The 17308-nt window shown below is 46.4% G+C and overlaps 1 protein-coding gene across 2 annotated transcripts in view; it reads left to right on the top strand.

Moving 5' to 3' along the window:
- The first annotated feature begins 4571 nt into the window (after positions 1 to 4571).
- KLF7 (KLF transcription factor 7) overlaps positions 4572 to 17308 on the top strand; it is a 61569-nt gene continuing 48832 nt past the window's right edge. Inside the window, exon 1 of one of the 2 annotated variants that reach the window (XM_051623888.1) lies at positions 4572 to 4739. In XM_051623888.1, the coding sequence (XP_051479848.1) occupies positions 4638 to 4739 (102 nt within the window). In that variant the 5' untranslated portion in view covers positions 4572 to 4637. Of the gene's footprint in view, positions 4740 to 5447; positions 5888 to 17308 lie in introns of those variants that run through there. The other variant, XM_051623887.1, reaches the window with a different exon arrangement.

The following is a 17308-nucleotide window of genomic DNA, read 5'->3' as shown; positions in this document are numbered from 1 at the left end:
CTCACCCTCCTTCACAGCTCATCCCATGCAGGCAGAGCCAAGTGCCAATGAGGGAGACGGCTGTGAGTTACTGCAGGGTGCTGGCAGTCTCCTGCTCCCCAGGATGGAGATGGGAAGGGAAACCCCTCCATGCCTTGTGGCCTTAGGATGCTGTTTCTGGCCTGCATCTGCCAGAAGGAAGTGTGAAATGCTGAACTATCCTCTAGGTCACTGAAATGACCTGCTGTGCAGGGATGGGAGAAGGATGTAGGGACAACAGTAGAGGCCTTTCTCCAGGAAACAGGTCTGAGCAAGAAGAGAGAGGTTAGGAGGGTGTGACATTCAACAGGAGGAGGCACAGGGGATGTCCAGGGCCTGCATAAGGATGCTTAATGCTGGGAAAGGAAGACTCTCTTTTGGCTGCTTAGTGTTTGCTAGGATTTTGGTTCTCATCAGCAGTGGACATGGACACAAAGATGCACAGCCATATTTGTGTCTTGGGAAGTGGCAACTCTGAACAGCAGGGAGGCTTTTGAGCTTTCCTGCTGTGCCTCTGGCAGCCTCTTTCCAGCCATGCCACCTGACCATAAATCACCACTATGAGTCCTCCAGTCCCATGGCAATAGCTTTCTGCATCCACTCCGGGAGGGGATGCAGCTGCAAATCCAAGCACGCTCCAGCGAGCTTCCCAGTGCTCTTCCTGCCCTTTGCTCTTTTCAAGGCTCTACAACCACTAGCAATCTCAACTTTACCAACCTGCAGGCACAGCCTCTTCCTCTCCAGGAGGGACACAAACTATGTACATTGCTGTTGCAGGTTTTAAACACAGGAAAGCTTTATTAGCTCTCAATTTGAGATGGGGAAAGGAAGAGATGAAGCCGGCAGCATAACATGCAGATGTGATGGTGAAAGAAACCACTGCTCCTCAGGGCAGCAGGCCTGGAAATATCACAAGGGAAAGCAACCAGGCGATCAAAACAGTGATTCTGAGCACATCAGTGGCTTGCAGAGACACAGCCAAGTGCAGGGGGTGATTCTGCACTCCCAACCTGAAGAGCATAAAAGAGGTTGTTGACAGAAGCCCTGGGGCAGGCAATGAGAAATTCAAGCTTTTCCCAGAAAACAATGAAGTCACCTCTCCTCTTTCTCTAGAAGAGCAGAAGGAACAAAAAAAAAGTTTTCTTTCACTAGAACAAACCACTCCCATTGCCCCTTGTTGCCAAAAATACAACCCCTTCTCTTTTCCCAGGTGCCAAAACCCTTCAGTGCTATTGTACAACCCACCATACCACCTTACTGCATCTTCCGTCCTTAATCCCTGCAAGTCCAGCCTGCACACTTTGCCTGAATTTTTCTGTAGTCCTCTGTGCCCTTGAGCCCAGCTGTGTAGCAGTGGGGAGATATTGCTCCTCCTCCACTGATTGCGTTGCTCTCTGTGATGGATGGTGGTTGGGCCAGAGCAGGGAAAGTGGCTATCTGCCAAGAGTAAGGTCAGTACAGCCTGGGAAACAAAAGACAGCTGGGTTGAAAGTGCCTTTCATTACCTCTGGGTTAGCACAGGTAGATGCTACCTCAGGTGCTGGACTGACAACATTATACCCAGCCTATCACCACACATTCATTTTTTGTCTAGACTTTTCTACTTTTGCCAAGTGACAACCCCATTCTGCTTTCTCAACTGACCTCCAAAGCAGAATATCCAAGACAATAAAAATGCAATGTCTGCCTGGAAACCACCCAGGCAAGCGGCCAGATCTGTAGCCCAGCACTTCACCTCAAGGCTCACAGCCAAAATCCTGCCCTCAGACACAATTCCTCCCGAAGCCAGCCAGAGAAGCAGACTAGCATCTGCTCACAGATCTGGCCATCAGTTACAGTGCAACCTGGGCACAGGCTTCTTCACTGGTGTAAAGCAGCTGAGCTCCACAAATGAGAGCAGCATTCAGCCTGAGGGTGGAAAAGTGGCTGTTTCTATAGGACATGTTTTCAGCAGAAAGTTCAAGAAAGTCAAGTGGGAAGATTTTAATTGATGATTCAAATAAAAGTTAATCAGTAGCAAGCAGAGGGAACTCTTAATCACAGCAGAGGGACTCCTGGGCTGTCTGGATACACCGAGCTTTCCAATAAACCAAAGCACAAGCAACCCACAGCTCACACCAGCCAGGTCTCTTCTCACGCCAGAATTAGAGGGGAGCTGGGACATCACAGCACCAAACATCCTTGTGATTCAAATGGTAGCTATGCTAAATGTGGCTAGAAGTATAGCACCAATATGTTTTCAAGCCACAGGAATTAAGAGACTTTGAGAAGTGTATGTTCAGGTAGATTGCACCATAGACCTTTGCTGCTTTTGTCCTCTGCATATGCATATGGCCTTGTTCTGACAAGCTCTTAAGGAAAAATGCTTATGAAAGCATTTTCTGAAGCAGATATTCTTTGCATAAGCCTCTTGGTACAGGAGCTGTGTTCTGACACCCAAGTACTGCTTCATTCCAGATCTGACCACCTTAGACCAGTTATCTCCCGTCTTTAAGTTTTTCCTTTCCAAGGTGCCAAGGAAAGATGTTACTTTGCCAGATGAGAGCATGCTTGGAATTGGTAACAATCGTTTGTAGGACCTCTCCAGCAGTGCTCGCTGCACTGACCTTCTCTCATCTTCCTACTAACACATACACTTCTTCTAAAGCTACAGTACTGTTGCTTGCCAGCACCTACAAAAACGTGGTGCTTGGTGATGCCATTTTCTTGGTTTTTATTATATGCTTATTCTGAGCAGCTTTCTTCAAAGATGTTTTTTTAAATTGTTAACATGGACTCAGTCTTGGAAATGGCAGTTTGTTGTCATCACCCAGAAAGAAAACATACCATGAATTGGCACTTACGAATTTTGCTGCCTTATACTGTCTCATCAATCTGAGTGGCACACCTGGGATGAGATGTGTATTCTAGTGGCATGGCACTCACTTGCACCAGCTGGGGCCTGGCCCAGGCACTCTCAGGTGGCTGCAGAAGGAAGACAATAGTGAATAGAGACATCCTAAGTCACTTAAAACAAGAAAAGTGTGATACAAGTGCTCTGTAGATAGCTTAATAGCCCCTGGCAGCAACTCCTTGCCCTGATACCCACTCCAACTTGCACAGCCAACCGTAAGAGCCACGATAAGGGAGCACATGGGCGGATGTTTGTCCAGCAGCCTGGTAGCTAGATATGGCTCTGGCAATATGATTTGTAGGACTACAGGGCCCTCCAAAATCAAGAGCAACAAAGAGAACATACTTCTGCTCATGGAATGCTCCCCCCATCTTCAAACGAGCACACGCAGTTCTGCAATCCTTCTAAAAGCAGAAATGCAACTGTGCCCAGTTCCAGAGCAATTTTGGGGAAGCTCTGCACCACACTAACCATTTAAGGTCAAACAGCTCATTAGCCAATCCAAACGGGCACGCTAGGAGGGCTTGGCTCGTAGCTAAGCCTGGTTAAAAGCCACGATGGAGGCCCAAGAAGCAGACGGGCTTTTCTGGAGTCAGCCAGGCCGAACCAGCACCAGTGCCGCTCGTGCCCCAGACCAGGCTGCGGCCATCTCCGCACGCAGGCACCGGGCACGTGCCCCTCAGGCTGCTGCTGAGGGGACATCCCGGCTCCAGCTCCTTCCAACCCCCCAGCAGCTGCTCATCTTTCCTGGCCACTCGCGACTGACAAAAAAAAGGGCTCCACGCGGTCGGGCCACCCTCAGCCCCCGGGAGCGCGGGCGGCTCGCCCGGCAGAGCCCGGCGGGGGCGGCGGCGGGCACCGGCTGCGCGGCCCCTCCAGCCGGGGCAGCCCCGCTCGGCGGGAAGAGGGGCAGGGGCCACGCGCCACCGGCGGCTCCCGCCGCCCCCGGTACCGGGAGGGCCTCAGCACGGACCGCGCGCACCGCCCCGCGCGCGCTGCCTCCGCCACGGCTCCCACCGACCCCTTATATAGCGCCCTAAAAATAGCTCGCCGCGCGCCGCCCCGCGGGCCGCCGGCGGGAGGCGGGGGCTGCACTCCCAGCCAATCCGCGGCCCGGAACCGGCCCTCGCGCCCGGGGCGGCGCCACCATTGGGCGACAGTGACTTCAGACGCGCGCGGGCCCGCCCCTCCCGCCCCGCCGTTTGCCTTACATGGTCACGCGCTGCCTGAGTGGGCCGCGCGGCTGCGCGCGGGGGGGCCGGGTTTGCGGCGGGAGGGTGAGAGGGAGCGGGCGGGGCCGGGGAAGCGCGCTCTGCCGAAAATAAAGAGGGGAGGGGGCGGGGAGGGCGGTCGCGAGCGCGCATGGCCGCGGCGCGGGGCTGCGCGGGGCTGCGCGGGGCTGCGCGGTGCGCGGCGGGGACGGGGACGTGCCCCGGTGCGGCGGCCGCGGGGTGCTGGGTGCGCGCCGGCGCCGCTCGTCCTGCTCGGCTCGGCTCGGCCCGGCCCGGCCCCCGGCCCTCGGCGCCCCTCGGCGCTGACCCTCTCTCTCTCTCTTTTTTTTGAAGTGTGACTGAAACAAAACAAAGCCAAAGGGACGCTGGATCTATCATTGGTTGCGTTTCTTCCTTTTTTCTTTTTTTTTTTTTTTTATGATCAAAAACATCCCCCCACCCCAGCAAACAAACACACACAAAAGCAGAAAGAAAGGGTCCTGCTCAGCAGCAGCATGGATGTCTTGGCTAGTTATAGTATATTCCAGGAACTCCAGCTTGTCCACGACACCGGCTACTTCTCAGCTTTGCCATCCTTGGAGGAAAACTGGCAGCAGGTGAATCATTTAAATTTCTCCTGTAAATCTCTTAAGCGCAGACAGTCGATGCACTGGGGCTGCATTTCTGACTTTATTTTATTTTTGTTCTTTAATTCAGGGTTGGGGTTTTTTTGGTGGTTCTTTTCTTCTTTTTCCGCGTGGGTAGACCTTTAATTCTCTGTATTTTTTGCCATGACAAACTGAGCAGTCCATTCAAATCTGTCTGCCTCCAGTCCTTTCTAAGCAAGCCATGCAGCACCTGAGATCCGGTGGCATTCTTTAGGGTTCTGTTTTTATCATGACGACTATTTTTATTTTATTTTTGAGCTTAGATTTTTTTTTTGATGGTTGTTGTTTTTTAAACAAGGCTGAAAGCACTTCCAGCCAGTGCTGACAACTGGCAGCTGGTGGAAACAGAGTAGGTCGTTCTTATTTGCAGGTAATTAGTAGATGTCAATGAAAATTGTAGCTTAAATCAGATGTGGTTGGGCAGGTGTGTGGAAGCTCTAGCAAAAGCTTTTAGGTAAATTCTGTAACTAGGGAGGTGACATTTTTAATTCTTTTCCTTTTCTTAGAAGGTGAGGAGAAGCAGATACTTCTTGCTGTATCTTAAAACAATGATGCCTTAGGCTGGCTCCAGCAAACCAGCGTGTTTTGAGACACTGTAGGGTTAATATGCAGGCAGAATTAGGACTCTTTAAAGATGGAAATCAAGTATTATGAATGTGTTAAAATTACAACTGGTGGTGTGAATAAAAAAGACCAAGGAGAAGAGCAGGTTGCAGAAGAAAGAGTTGTATAAAACGAACTATGAGCCCAGATGCATAGATCTATAAATAGTTATCAGCTGGGTTACTGAGGGAAAAGGAACGACAGGATTCCTCCTCACGGCAGGTCATTGTGAGACATTCCGGTTTCCTGGTGTGGTTTTTAGCCAGAGGTGATATGCCAGGCAAAATTCTGAAAACTAGTGTCTCTTTAAAAGAAAAAAAACAAACCCACTGGTGGGTAGGAATAGTGGAGTGTGGCTGGGATGACATGTGGTGCTAATGCAGCGCACGGACCCGTGGCACTATCGGTGTGAGAATAACGAGCTGCTGGATTTCCTCTTGCCAGCGTTCAGCCTAGTCTCTGCCAGCATAAGCGTAGCCTGTTTTAGGTCTCCAGTAAGTGACAGTTTGGGACATTAATTCCATTTTTCCTTAGCAGCATGTGTGGGGAGAAATGTGGATGGTAGGGCTTCTTGGGCTGTGGCATTGTCATCCAGCTGGATGGGGGCTGGATCTTTAAATGTTTACCCTAGTAAAATAATTTTGGCTTCAGCTTTGTGTACGTATGTGCGCACACCCGAGAGGTTTATTGACAGCTACAGTGTGAACACGTTGGGGATTTAATTTGCAAAATGACCGACCCAACTTTGCTTTATCCTCTGAGGGGGAGGGGATGCTTTTTGTTGTTAATATTCAGCTCGCACATCCGTGATGGTCACATCTGCTTTCTTTTTATGTTTTTAACATGCTAATTAAACTGAGGAGGTTAATGTAATTTCATAAAAAAATTGATTTCATAGTATTGTTGTTCTTGAATCAGTTGCATATTCAGTTGCATATTAGTAACAGTCCAGACAGTCCAAAGCAAGATAATCTGTTGACATAGCCAGCATGCTTTAGGCAGTACTGTGTGTGATACTCAGTCTCCTGCTGCTTTCTTTTATGCGTGGAAGAGCAGCAGTTTGGTTTATACAGTACAATCAAACCCACTGTTACAAAATTTAAAATCACACTCTCCTGGTTAAATCCCAGTCATTCTCCACACGTTTAAAAAGAGAAGTTGAAAATAATTTCTTGCATTTTCCCTTATTTCCCCTTGAATCCTCCAACCAGTGCTTGATGTTTCGTAATACATCCTGTATTTACGGTTTGTTTTTATTCCCCTGTTGCTGCTTGGACTTTCCTTGCAAACAACAGGGAGCAAAACTGATGTATCATTGGTAGGAGCAGCTGAAGCTGGCTGTACAGAGCAGGCTTGGTAGACCCACTGACACAGAGACCCCAAATTCAGTCTTCTGAATAGTTTGCAATTGTAGCCAGGTCTTGGAGATTTATGTATTTTAGGCAAACCATAGCAACTTTGGGACAAGGGATGTGTGTGTTTTTAATGGTACCCTTACAACTGTCAGGCTGCAATCGAGACCCCTGGGAAGAGAGCTAATAGGACAATGACTGATCCCAATGGTAGGTGTCAGGGATTGGGAAACAGCAGCAGCTTTAATTTTGAGTGAAAACACTAGAACGGGTCTTGCCTCTGCTCCCATGAAGAGCTCCAGTGCCATACCCAAGCTCCCCAGAGGCTCCAGAGCAGTGCTTCTCCCAGCAGCAATACAGCACCCTGGGAGGTTACTTCAGAGTCTCTTGAAAAGGGGGAAGTAGTTTTGTGGGTCAAGATCAGACTTCCTTATAATGTTCTGAGCTCCAGTTGTTTTGTGATTGGCAGCTACTACTGCTTGTTGTGGAGAGGTTAGTCCATGCTAGTTCCTGCACCTCGAAATGGTATCTGCTGTGACACTGTAAAAGATGCATTTGTCCCACTGAAAATCAGCGTGTGCCTTGGGGTGAGAGTGTTGACACAGGCCTGTCTTTCTTTTTTTCTAAGACTGGACCACACTTTTGTAGCTGCTGGCTGAGGGCTACGAAGCTGGGGCAATTGTTCATACTTGCCATTGTGAAACACCATTGCTCACGGAGGCACTGACAGCACAGGCAGGTTGCTAAATGCTTGCCTGACATCAGCTGATCTCTCCCATTTTTTCTTCCCACTGCAAGAGAAATGTGAACAAGTTTGGTATCTGTGCTTTTGACAATTAGCATGGAAGCTGAGTGAGAGCAGCAGAGCAATTTGTACAACACCAATCAGATTTTGCGTAGGAAGAGATTGTAATCTCTTGTGTAGGTTTCTTTTTTAGGAGGAAAAAATACAAACAAAAAAGCCCTCTCATTCCACCCTGAACATAATTTACATTGTCTAAGTGGAACTATCTAAGTGGAAGCTTTAACTGAATCCATTGTATGTTTCATGTTATTTTAAAACACATTAGAAAGGAGGACTTGCCTTTTAGGCAGCAAAAGCTTAGCTTCACTGTGTCAGCTTTGGGTGTACTCCTTCAGCCAAAACACTTTCGAGGTCAGGAGGGTTTTTTCTTGGGAGTGGGGAAGTCAAGATCTAACAATAAATTTGTAGCACAACTTCATCAGGAGTGAGATAACTTAGTTTAGTCTTGGTTTAGCTCTTTCAGCAGCTTTGAGCCACCATGGCACTGAGAGTTGAAAGGGAGAGGTGGGCACTGTGCATTGGAAAACGAGGCATTTGCTGTATGTCAGCTGGCTGGTATCTCAGTGTCTGTACGTTTCTGCCTGATGCTTCGTCCTGGCTCTGAACCGTGGTGGTTGCTCTGTGGCTGTGAGCTGACTCTGCAGTTCAGGACCAGAGCAAGGGGAGGTTTCAGCACCTGCGTGGCTGCTGGTGGCTGCTGCGGTGCAGAGGAAGGACCTCTGGCCACATATGCTGATGCTTGGGGGTAGGTGTTTGATGTGGCATCTCCAAGATTGGAACCAGACTGCTCGGAGAGACAGCACGAGGCTGAAGAGTGCCTTGTTACTCTGCAGAGGAAGGAAGTGGGTAGGAGGCTGTTTTGCGGGAGGTGACTGTGATGAGCATACCCTGTGCAGCTGCACATGGTCCCATTGTAGTGTGCCAGGCTGCAAAGAGCAGGAGAGCAGGCCTGAGAATTGGGAAGGGCTGGACGTGGAGCCTCAGTCTGTTCTTACTGCTGGGCCTTCGCAGTGTCATATTGGGGGGTCATTAAAAGATCAGGAGGCAGAAGACATCTTTTGTAGTCAGATATGTCTCTTTCCAGAGGTAACATTTCAAACCATCCCTATTATCGCAGAATCATAGAATTATCATTCATTCTCTTTCTCCATAAGCCCCTTGGAGGACTCTGGGCTTGCCATCCTTGTGTGGAGAAGGGGTCTGATCAGGTGACATTTTAGGGCTCTCTTCATTTTCTGTGTGGTCCACAGCGCAGCCTCTAGCATGGCAGTTCTGTAATGTCAGAGTGCAGGAGCACAAAGAGCAGGTAGGTGCACAGGGTCACCACGTGTGTAGCTGATGCAGGTCTATAAAATCAGCAGGACTTAAGTGCCAAACCCTGGCTTATTCTAAAAGAGCCAGCCATGTGTGGCAATGGTCTAGAACAGGTCTAATTGTCTGGCTGAGGTGGCAATGGCATTATATCATTTGCCTGATAACCGTTGCCCAGTAACATTTCCTCTGGCCTTGGCTGCCCCCGTTGCTCTCAGCTGCAGCAAACAATGATCCTTCCAAGGGAGATGCATGTTTCCTGTAGAGCAGAGGATCAAGGAGGCCTTTGTTTCACTCGTGACACTGTTGTAGAGCCTTTGCTTATTTTTAATCGAGTCTTTAAGTCTGTTTCCCCCTTTCTGAAGTGACTGACAGCAATGATGCTAAGGTATAGTCTTGGTGGGACTGGGGCTCTGAGGGCTGACCCATTCTGGCAAAGGGCTTTGAGATCCCTGTGCTGTGAGATTGGAGTATCCCGAGGTGACTCATCTCTCAGAACTCTTACATCTTAGTCCTGACTTCTGTTTGGTAGACCAGGGTCATTTTCAAGCCTATAGGAAAAAATTCCACTGCTACTGGAAAGGAATAAATCACACTGGAGAACTTTCCTGCCTCCCCATTGTCTCCATTGTTCCAATTTAATGGCATAGTTGGCCACTACATAAACTAAACCATCTCCTTTAATACTGCTATTTCATCTTGGTTCCAGTCACAGTATAACACGTTTCTTAAGTGCTTATAGTACATCATGCCTCTTGAGAATAACTTGCAGAAATGGTTGACTTCCAAGAACAGCCACATGTGAAATGCAGTGTATTTCAGACTCTTGAGCACTGGTCCATTTATACCTGCAGGTTCTCTGCTTGCTCCATGTGCTGAAATCATGCTCCTGTCACCTAACAGAGATAAAAGACAAACTTGACACTGCTGCCTCCATTGTTTCAAGATTCTTCAATTACAGAATCTGTTGGTTTAAGTGATTATTTTTTTGTCATTATGAAAGTGTAGAGCCCTGCAATTCACGTTACAGGTCTTAAATACCTGAATATGTGTGTGACTTGTGTCAAGTGATTTTGAAAAGTGGCAAATGCTTTTAAGGAATGCACAATCATAATGTGAATACTCAACTAGAAAAAATTATTTGTTTGGGATGCTTTAACCTCCCTTCCCCCAAGCCCACATGATTCTTTATGTCCTGTTGAATAGGCAATGCGTAGATTAGAGTAGATAACATGAAAATTGTGGTCTGTAGTTGGTCTGCAGTGTGATACTTCCATGTGGAAATGGCAGGAGGTCTTCAGTTCCATGCAGTAATTTCACATTTAAGCTCTCCAGGGTGGAGGCGAATGGTATCTTCTGGTATCTTCTGTTGTGTTTTTTGAGGCCTTGTCAAATGACTGTCCACTGAGAAACATCCAGTATGTTGCTTCTCCGTTCTACATTGGGAAACGTTATATGGGAGCAAGAAGGGAGCAACTTCTGTTTGACTCTGCAGCTGTATATGAACAACCTTGATTGCAATTGTCTTTATAAAGCAAAGAGATTTTGCTTGCTGGCGGAGCAGCATTGATGTTCAATACATTAAGCAATGGGGTAGTAGTACCCCATATCTCCTATCAAGTTTGTCACATTCTGCAGAGGGGAAGAAAAATGGTAGGCTTTTGATCATCACATGCAAAACCTCATAAAAAGTTATCACAGGTATTGTAATTGGCATCGGGTTTCCTTTTTAATGGTAAACTTGAATTCTAGAGAGTTAATAAAGATGTTTTCAAGAATGGTGCTGAGTCCCTCTTATTTTTCAGGTGCCTTCTGCCCATTCCTTACATATTCATCTACAGTGCCCCCACTAGTTCCAAACTCTCAGCAACACTCAGGAGTTGGGAGTGCCATTTTTCTTGTGTCTCTCAGGTGCTAGTTGAAGAAATCACCCACGTGAATTGCTAAATTCTCCCCACAGGTTCTTTGTAGTCCCACTTCTGCCTTGGTCCAAATTAATCCGAATTCACTTGAACTGCAGGGTTTAGCTGGTGCTGTAGCCAACAAACTAAACAAACCTGCCAGGGAAAGGGCCTTCCCTCCTCCCAAATTTTCCTGGGTAGAGAACAGGTTTAGAGTACAAATGTTACACAGGTATATTCCCTAGCTTGATACTGTTGTACGTGAGAGTGTCCCAGTTTTCTTTCCTTGGCGTCAGTATTGACAGGTTCTACATGTGTTTTGAGTGTCTGAGTCTGGTGCTCTCTTGGCTATGTCTCCTTCCTGGTATTGCCACATGGAGTTAAAAAATAATATGCCTGGTTCCCAAGACACTGAGATTGTCTGTAAAGTCACAGAATTTATTTTTTAATTTGATGTTCTTTTTACTTCCCTTCTGAGCCACTGACAATTTGTTTTATTGTCTTTTATTCTCAAAAAAGCTGGGATTTCCAGCAGTTACTTGATCCTAGCAGCATTAAGAAAATGCCAATATTGTGGCATTTTGAAAGCTGAGAGTACAGAGATGGGTGTGTATGTGAGAAAGAGCTCACCTATGGCTGCGTTCACCAGGTTGTATTTGCCATCGCTGCTCTGGCAGCAGCTGGTGAGGGGGGCTGCCTGGCTGTTCAGGTGAGAACAGGGTTCACATCTCATTTCCCTTCTTAGACGAAATTGTTTCAGTCTTTGTGCTCAAACACAGACATCTTGGATTTTATCAGGACACTAAACCTTTGCTTTTCAGTTATTTGGTTACAAGATGATTTGGCAGCTCTTTCATTCTCACGGTGTTGCTGTGAGGATTTGTATTGTGGGTTTTTGGTGCTTGAGCTCAGGGGCTGCAGCAAGAAAAGGTTGTGCCAGGCTGTGGGGAGTTGGGCAGTCGGCCCCTCTGAAGCTGCCAGCCCAAACCCTGCTGTGCCTGCTGGGGTTGCAGGTGCTTAAAGTGCAGGACAGCTCGTGTGTGGGGAGCCCTCGGCTGGGTGCAGCATTGCCTCTCTGGAAAAATGAAAATTAGGATCCGAAAGGTAAGCTTAAGGTCCACCTTCCTAGAGGTCAGTGTTGTCTTTGAGATAGCATGGATTTGACCTCATCCCTAGGTTTTTAAAAACCTAGGGAGTTGAGTGTAGGAAGATGGGGCAGGAAGGCACATGATTGAAAAGGTTTAGTATCTCTGATACATTAAGCTGCTCTGGTGCTCTTAATCCTTTTAAAGCAGGTACCCATCCTCTCCCTGTTATTGTACAAGAAGGATCCTTTCCAATCCAGAACATTTCCGCTCAGTGCAACCATGTATTCATTACATGCATTATTGTTTGGAGAACTATTAGGATGCAGGTAGTGTACAACATAAAGAGTAAAGAGCCTGAGTCATTTACTCACAGACTGTATATTAATGCTTGCTGAAGGTGTAGCAGACATAACTTATTTAACTGTCAGAGCAGTTTTTAACATGGTGCTTGTACACCTTGTCTCACATGTCCTATTCCCAGGATTGTGGGCCCAAGTGCAAATATGGGGTTTAAATCATGCTTGGGGGTCAACAGCTCCTACCCTGCACGGAATAGAGAAGTAGGCAGTGACACAGGCGAGCTTGGGAAACAGAGTGATTGATGGGTAAGGATGCCAAGTAGAAGGACGCTGGCTTGTGAGAGGCTCTTCTGAGACATTCCAATTAGTGTCATGATTTACAAATCTTGCCCTTCAGCCTCCCAAGGTCAGATTTAAAGGGATGCTGGCATACAGTTGACATTTGACCACGATGTACCTTAGTAAAACAACATGTTTTGACAGAAACTGCAATCAGTGGAAGTATCTCCATCTATATACCTAAACCTCTGGAGGCGGAGATTGTGGTATTTTGGACAGGATTGTCTTGCCCACCTGCTGCCTCTGCAGCTCTCGCTCTGCAGTGCTCTTCGCATGCAGCTGAAATGACCGGAAATCAAAGTGAAAATTACTTGTTTGGATTGTGTGGTGAGGAAAAATACATGTGGCATGACAAGTAAATTAGATTTAAAAGCTGATTTCACTACTAATGGGTCACTGTGCTGTTAGGCATTTGGTTTTAATCCTGACTTTCAAGTGGGCGAAGTTTATTTTCAAGCATAAGAAAGTTCCTGGGTTTGTAAACATTTGCAGTTTCTGCTGACTTCACTCCAGCTCAGGAGGGGAATCAGCATTGCACTGAATTGCAATTGGTGGAGGACTGTCTTCAGGCACCTGCCTTTATTCTCCACCAGGGCTCAATGGAAATCAAAGGTTCCAGCAAGCAAAGGCCACAGACAAAGATGTTCCGTGGGTTGAAGAGTAGAAGGAGTGAGAGGTGCTCCTGGCTGCTTGCGTTTTACACCCAACATGTGGACACTGGCCACATCACAGCACTTAGGTGTGATGTCAGAGAAACGGGTTGGAGTCTCTTCGTCGCTTGATTCAGGTCTGCCCTTCCAGATTACATCTTGGATGTGTGAAATTTTAGTGTATGACATGGTGCCTCCAAACCAAATATATTCCAATAAAAGACTTTAGGTTGGACAAAAATGTGATTTTTTTGAACAATGTTTGGTAGAAATTTTTCAACCAGTTGTACTTTCTAGAAGTTTTCCAGAGGGTCTTGCCCTGTTTTATGGTGTGGGAGACTTAGTTTGGCTAACATCTTTGGCTTTGTTGTCTGTTTTTGCCTTCTGTTTCAGGGCATATGCCCCAAAACTGGATTGATTTTTCCCAACTATTAGAAATTTGGCTAATAAGTGGTATTGAGACTCTCTGCATTCTGTGACTTTTTTGCATTGTTTGAGAACTGCACCCACAACCCTAGGCGATGCCATAAGCAATGTCAGGTTACTTCTGATCTCTGTCCTGGGGACCTGCTCTCCCTCCCTCTGGTTGAGAGTCTGGCAAGGCATGTTACTTGGCTTCTTGCAGCTGCTAGTTACTCTTCTCCCTCTCCTCTGCTTAGCTGCTGCTGTCGAGGTGCTGTGCTGGTTTGTGGCAAGGAATCAGTGCACTCACCCTCCTTTGGCACCTCTGGTGAGTGAGGTTAGCAGCTCAGGAGCTTTGTTTTTTTTCCTATGGCTGCACAGCAATTTGAAGGGTGCCATCTCTGCAGATCTTGCTGCTTGCTTTGAGCTGATGAAAATAACTAAATTATGCTGGTTTGGGGTTTGTTCTTTCCTTGTCTTTCTTTTGGGCTCCCCTATCAGCCTAGAAAATTTATGCTGCTCTGAAGAAAACATTCCACTCATCTGTAAGTTACTACAGGAGTCATGTGAGTGATAAAGTATGAAAAGGGGGAAGAGAAGAAAGATGGGAGTCGGTGTTTCATATGGAAAACATCAGCCCAGAAGTGGCTTTGTTTCCAACATGTGGACAGTGGAGAGGCTGTGTTTGCTGCTGAATGGAAAATCCATGCCGGTGAGAAGAAACCTCCCTCATTAGTGACTAGATCAGATAGGGAGGGACTTTGGCGTCTCTTTCTTTTATTTTAAAATTTGTCCACATTTTAAAATAATAAGGGAGAAGCAAAGGGTGGGACTGTATTTGGGAATACAGCTGGTTTGGGCAAAGCAGCTCTTTCCTGTCTCCATCTGATACTGCTGTCCCAGTTCATGCCAGTGGTGTCACAGCTCTCTGATGCTGCACATCAGGTTCTTATCTTTTGGGATAGTGTAAAGTCATGTTTGTAAGCTTTCCTGCACAATTGAGGAAACCAGGAGCTAGGTTTTGGTGCTGAGAAATGTGGTTCTGATGTAAGAAGAAGCCTCTGAGAGCTGTGGCTCTCAGTAAGGGTTATTTCTGTCTGATCTGAACAGAGGAAGAAAGCAGTTACAGTTTTGGAGGTCACCAATATCTTGGAAGAAGAGGCAAACTGATGTAAGTGCTCATGTGACCCAGTAAAAGAAATTTTAAGGTGCTTCTCTTGCAGGTTTGGGAATTTCACGGTAAGTGGATGTCACCTGGGGTAGTGTTCTGTGTGGGAAAACAGCATAGACTTCTGTTATCGACACACCTCTTAGCTCTGTGTTTTTAAAGTGAAAAGAAAGATTGTTGTATACAGCGTTTCAAAATGGAAGGGCCTGGTTTAATCTGTGAGGTTTTTTCTAGAGGGAATGAGTCTTTCGGTGTTTGATTGTGTAGTTAAGGTCAGGAGAAGCTTTGCAGTTTCTTCCATTGATTAGAGCATGAAACCTTCCAGACACAGGCTGAAATCTCTGTCTCCAGTGCTCTGCTGTGCTCAGTTCACATGCCTCCAGGACAGCTTGGGCCCATGTCACCACATCACATTTGGCTGCAGAGCACATGCTCTCTCTTCAGGCAGCCCTGATTTTCTACTTGCTCAGGACAGTTATGTGTTTTCTGAGAGTGACTCCTTTATTAATCTTTCTGGGATGCTGGCAGGTGAGTTTGGGGTTCCCAGTTTAAATACTCTGTTGAGCATGCCTAGCTTGTCTTGGGCTTTCTGAGCTTTGGTGGTTTGTTTAAAACATGAAGAAGCCCCAGTTGTTTGAGGGAGAACAGAAGAATGCCAGAACAGTTACTTTCTGTCATGAAGGACATTGTAAATGAGTGACTTCCCAGCATAGCTTTTCAGTGCTGAGAATACCAGGTGCCCTCAAAGGCTGTATTTAGGTTTCTTTTTCCAACATGAGAATTAATGTTACATTTCTTTGAAGAACATATTTGAGGGAGAGCAAGGGAAGCAAGGCATGGGTGGATTCTTACTTCCAAATACCTCCAGTACATGTGACTTTTAGAAAATGCTGAATACTCATCTTCCAAGTCTTGAATGTCTGTCAAGCTGGACACTGAGTAAATGCCCTAGGTTGAAGACTACTCCTCATTGGGACTGTCTCACATGGATTATCTTCATGCAGTGGGAGCTATACCAGCTGCAAGTCCTTGTAATTCAGGCAGTGTTTGTTTGAACAAGCTGCATCTCTGGTCGGATGTTGTTGAACTGTGGTATAAGATGGGAATTTCTTTCTTCTTTCCATTTCTTTAAGTGGAAAAGGTCAAGGAAACCTTTGACTTTCAGTTCTGAATGCTTTTTCTCTTTCTAAATGGGAAGAATAGTACCCACATCATGTTGCAGATTGCAGATCAGTCAGTGAGTCAGATCCTGGGCTGATGAAAACTGATGCAGATATGCCAGATTCACAGTGGAGATACGTGGATTTACACTGGCCCAGTGTCCACAAAAATCACTTGACACCTTGCAGGAGAATGGTCTATACAAATCCCAGGTCTTGTCAGGATGTGGAATAAATATCAGGATGTGGGCAAAAAACAGCACACCCATTTTAATGATTTTATTAAAAAATATTGCTGCTGTGTGTCTCTCATAAATGTATTTCCACTGGTGTCGGAAGGAGGAGATATTCACAAGTGCCATAAGGAGAGAGTACCTTTTCTAAAATATTGCCCAGTAGGCTACTACATTGTGCTCTAGCTGTATTGGTTTATTTCAGTTTTATAGTGAGTATGGCCTTAGGCATCCTGTAAATACCATTTCTCCCCCCACCTTCTGCTAATAAATAATGGAAACTACCAGAAAGAAATTTTCTTTCTGTGAAAGGAGGTCCTGAGCTGCCCTCTATAAAACAAATAATATAGCATGGTTTTCTTTCTTTGGTTTTTCAAATGAAGAAAGTGTGGGGGTGGGAGGAAAAGGGAAGATGTTCTAAGAGATGTGCTCTCCCCAACACTGCGAGATAGGAAATTGTCTGGTGTGAGCATTGATTTCCCCAGGACAGTATTACCCATCTGTGAAATGAAGACAGATGAAAGACCTTTCTGAAGAGTCTCAGTGCATGGGAAGAAGGAAGGATCCCATTCTGATTTACCCTGGGGCTTTCATATCTAGCAGTGGAAACCAACCTGAAAGTAGGTGTAAATGGGCATCTAAAGAAGCCTTCTGTGTAATTCCATGGGCTGTGTCATCCAGGGGCCCCACTAAATTATTAGAGTGGCCCATTTTGACCTTAAAATCTACTTCTGTAAATCTGTCCTCTTTGAGACCTTTTTGCTCTGTTTCAATGACGTCAAAAAGCTATAGTGTAAATGTGAGTCATGAAGGTTCCCTCCATATGCACATAAGGGCAGGTAGACACGTTTCATTTTGAGCATCTGTCACGTGTACTGTGTGTCAAGTTAGAAATGTGTCTCTGAGGAGTGACCAGGTTTTTGGAGGTCGCGACTTCCTCCTGAGCTGACTAGAATCAAAAGTAAGGTCATGTCATGTCATGTGTGGGGCCACGTTCTGACTGCAGCTTGACCTCTAAGGTTAGAAAGGGGTCAGGGAAGACCTTGTGTTCAGCAAGAGGGCCTTAGTGGCTAATTTTGAAAGCAAATGAGGTTCAAGAGTAGGGTGCTTATAGTGAAAAGGCATTTTCAGTCACTGCCTTCATCCATCAAAAATAAACTGTGCATATAAGTAGATCTAGTCCAGAAACAAGCTCAGAAGTTAGCAC

Source organism: Apus apus, chromosome 6, assembly GCF_020740795.1.
Source record: "Apus apus isolate bApuApu2 chromosome 6, bApuApu2.pri.cur, whole genome shotgun sequence".
Classification (NCBI taxonomy): Eukaryota; Metazoa; Chordata; class Aves; order Apodiformes; family Apodidae; genus Apus; species Apus apus.
Note: the sequence above shows the minus strand (reverse complement) of the source record. Positions and strands in the feature narration are given on the sequence as shown.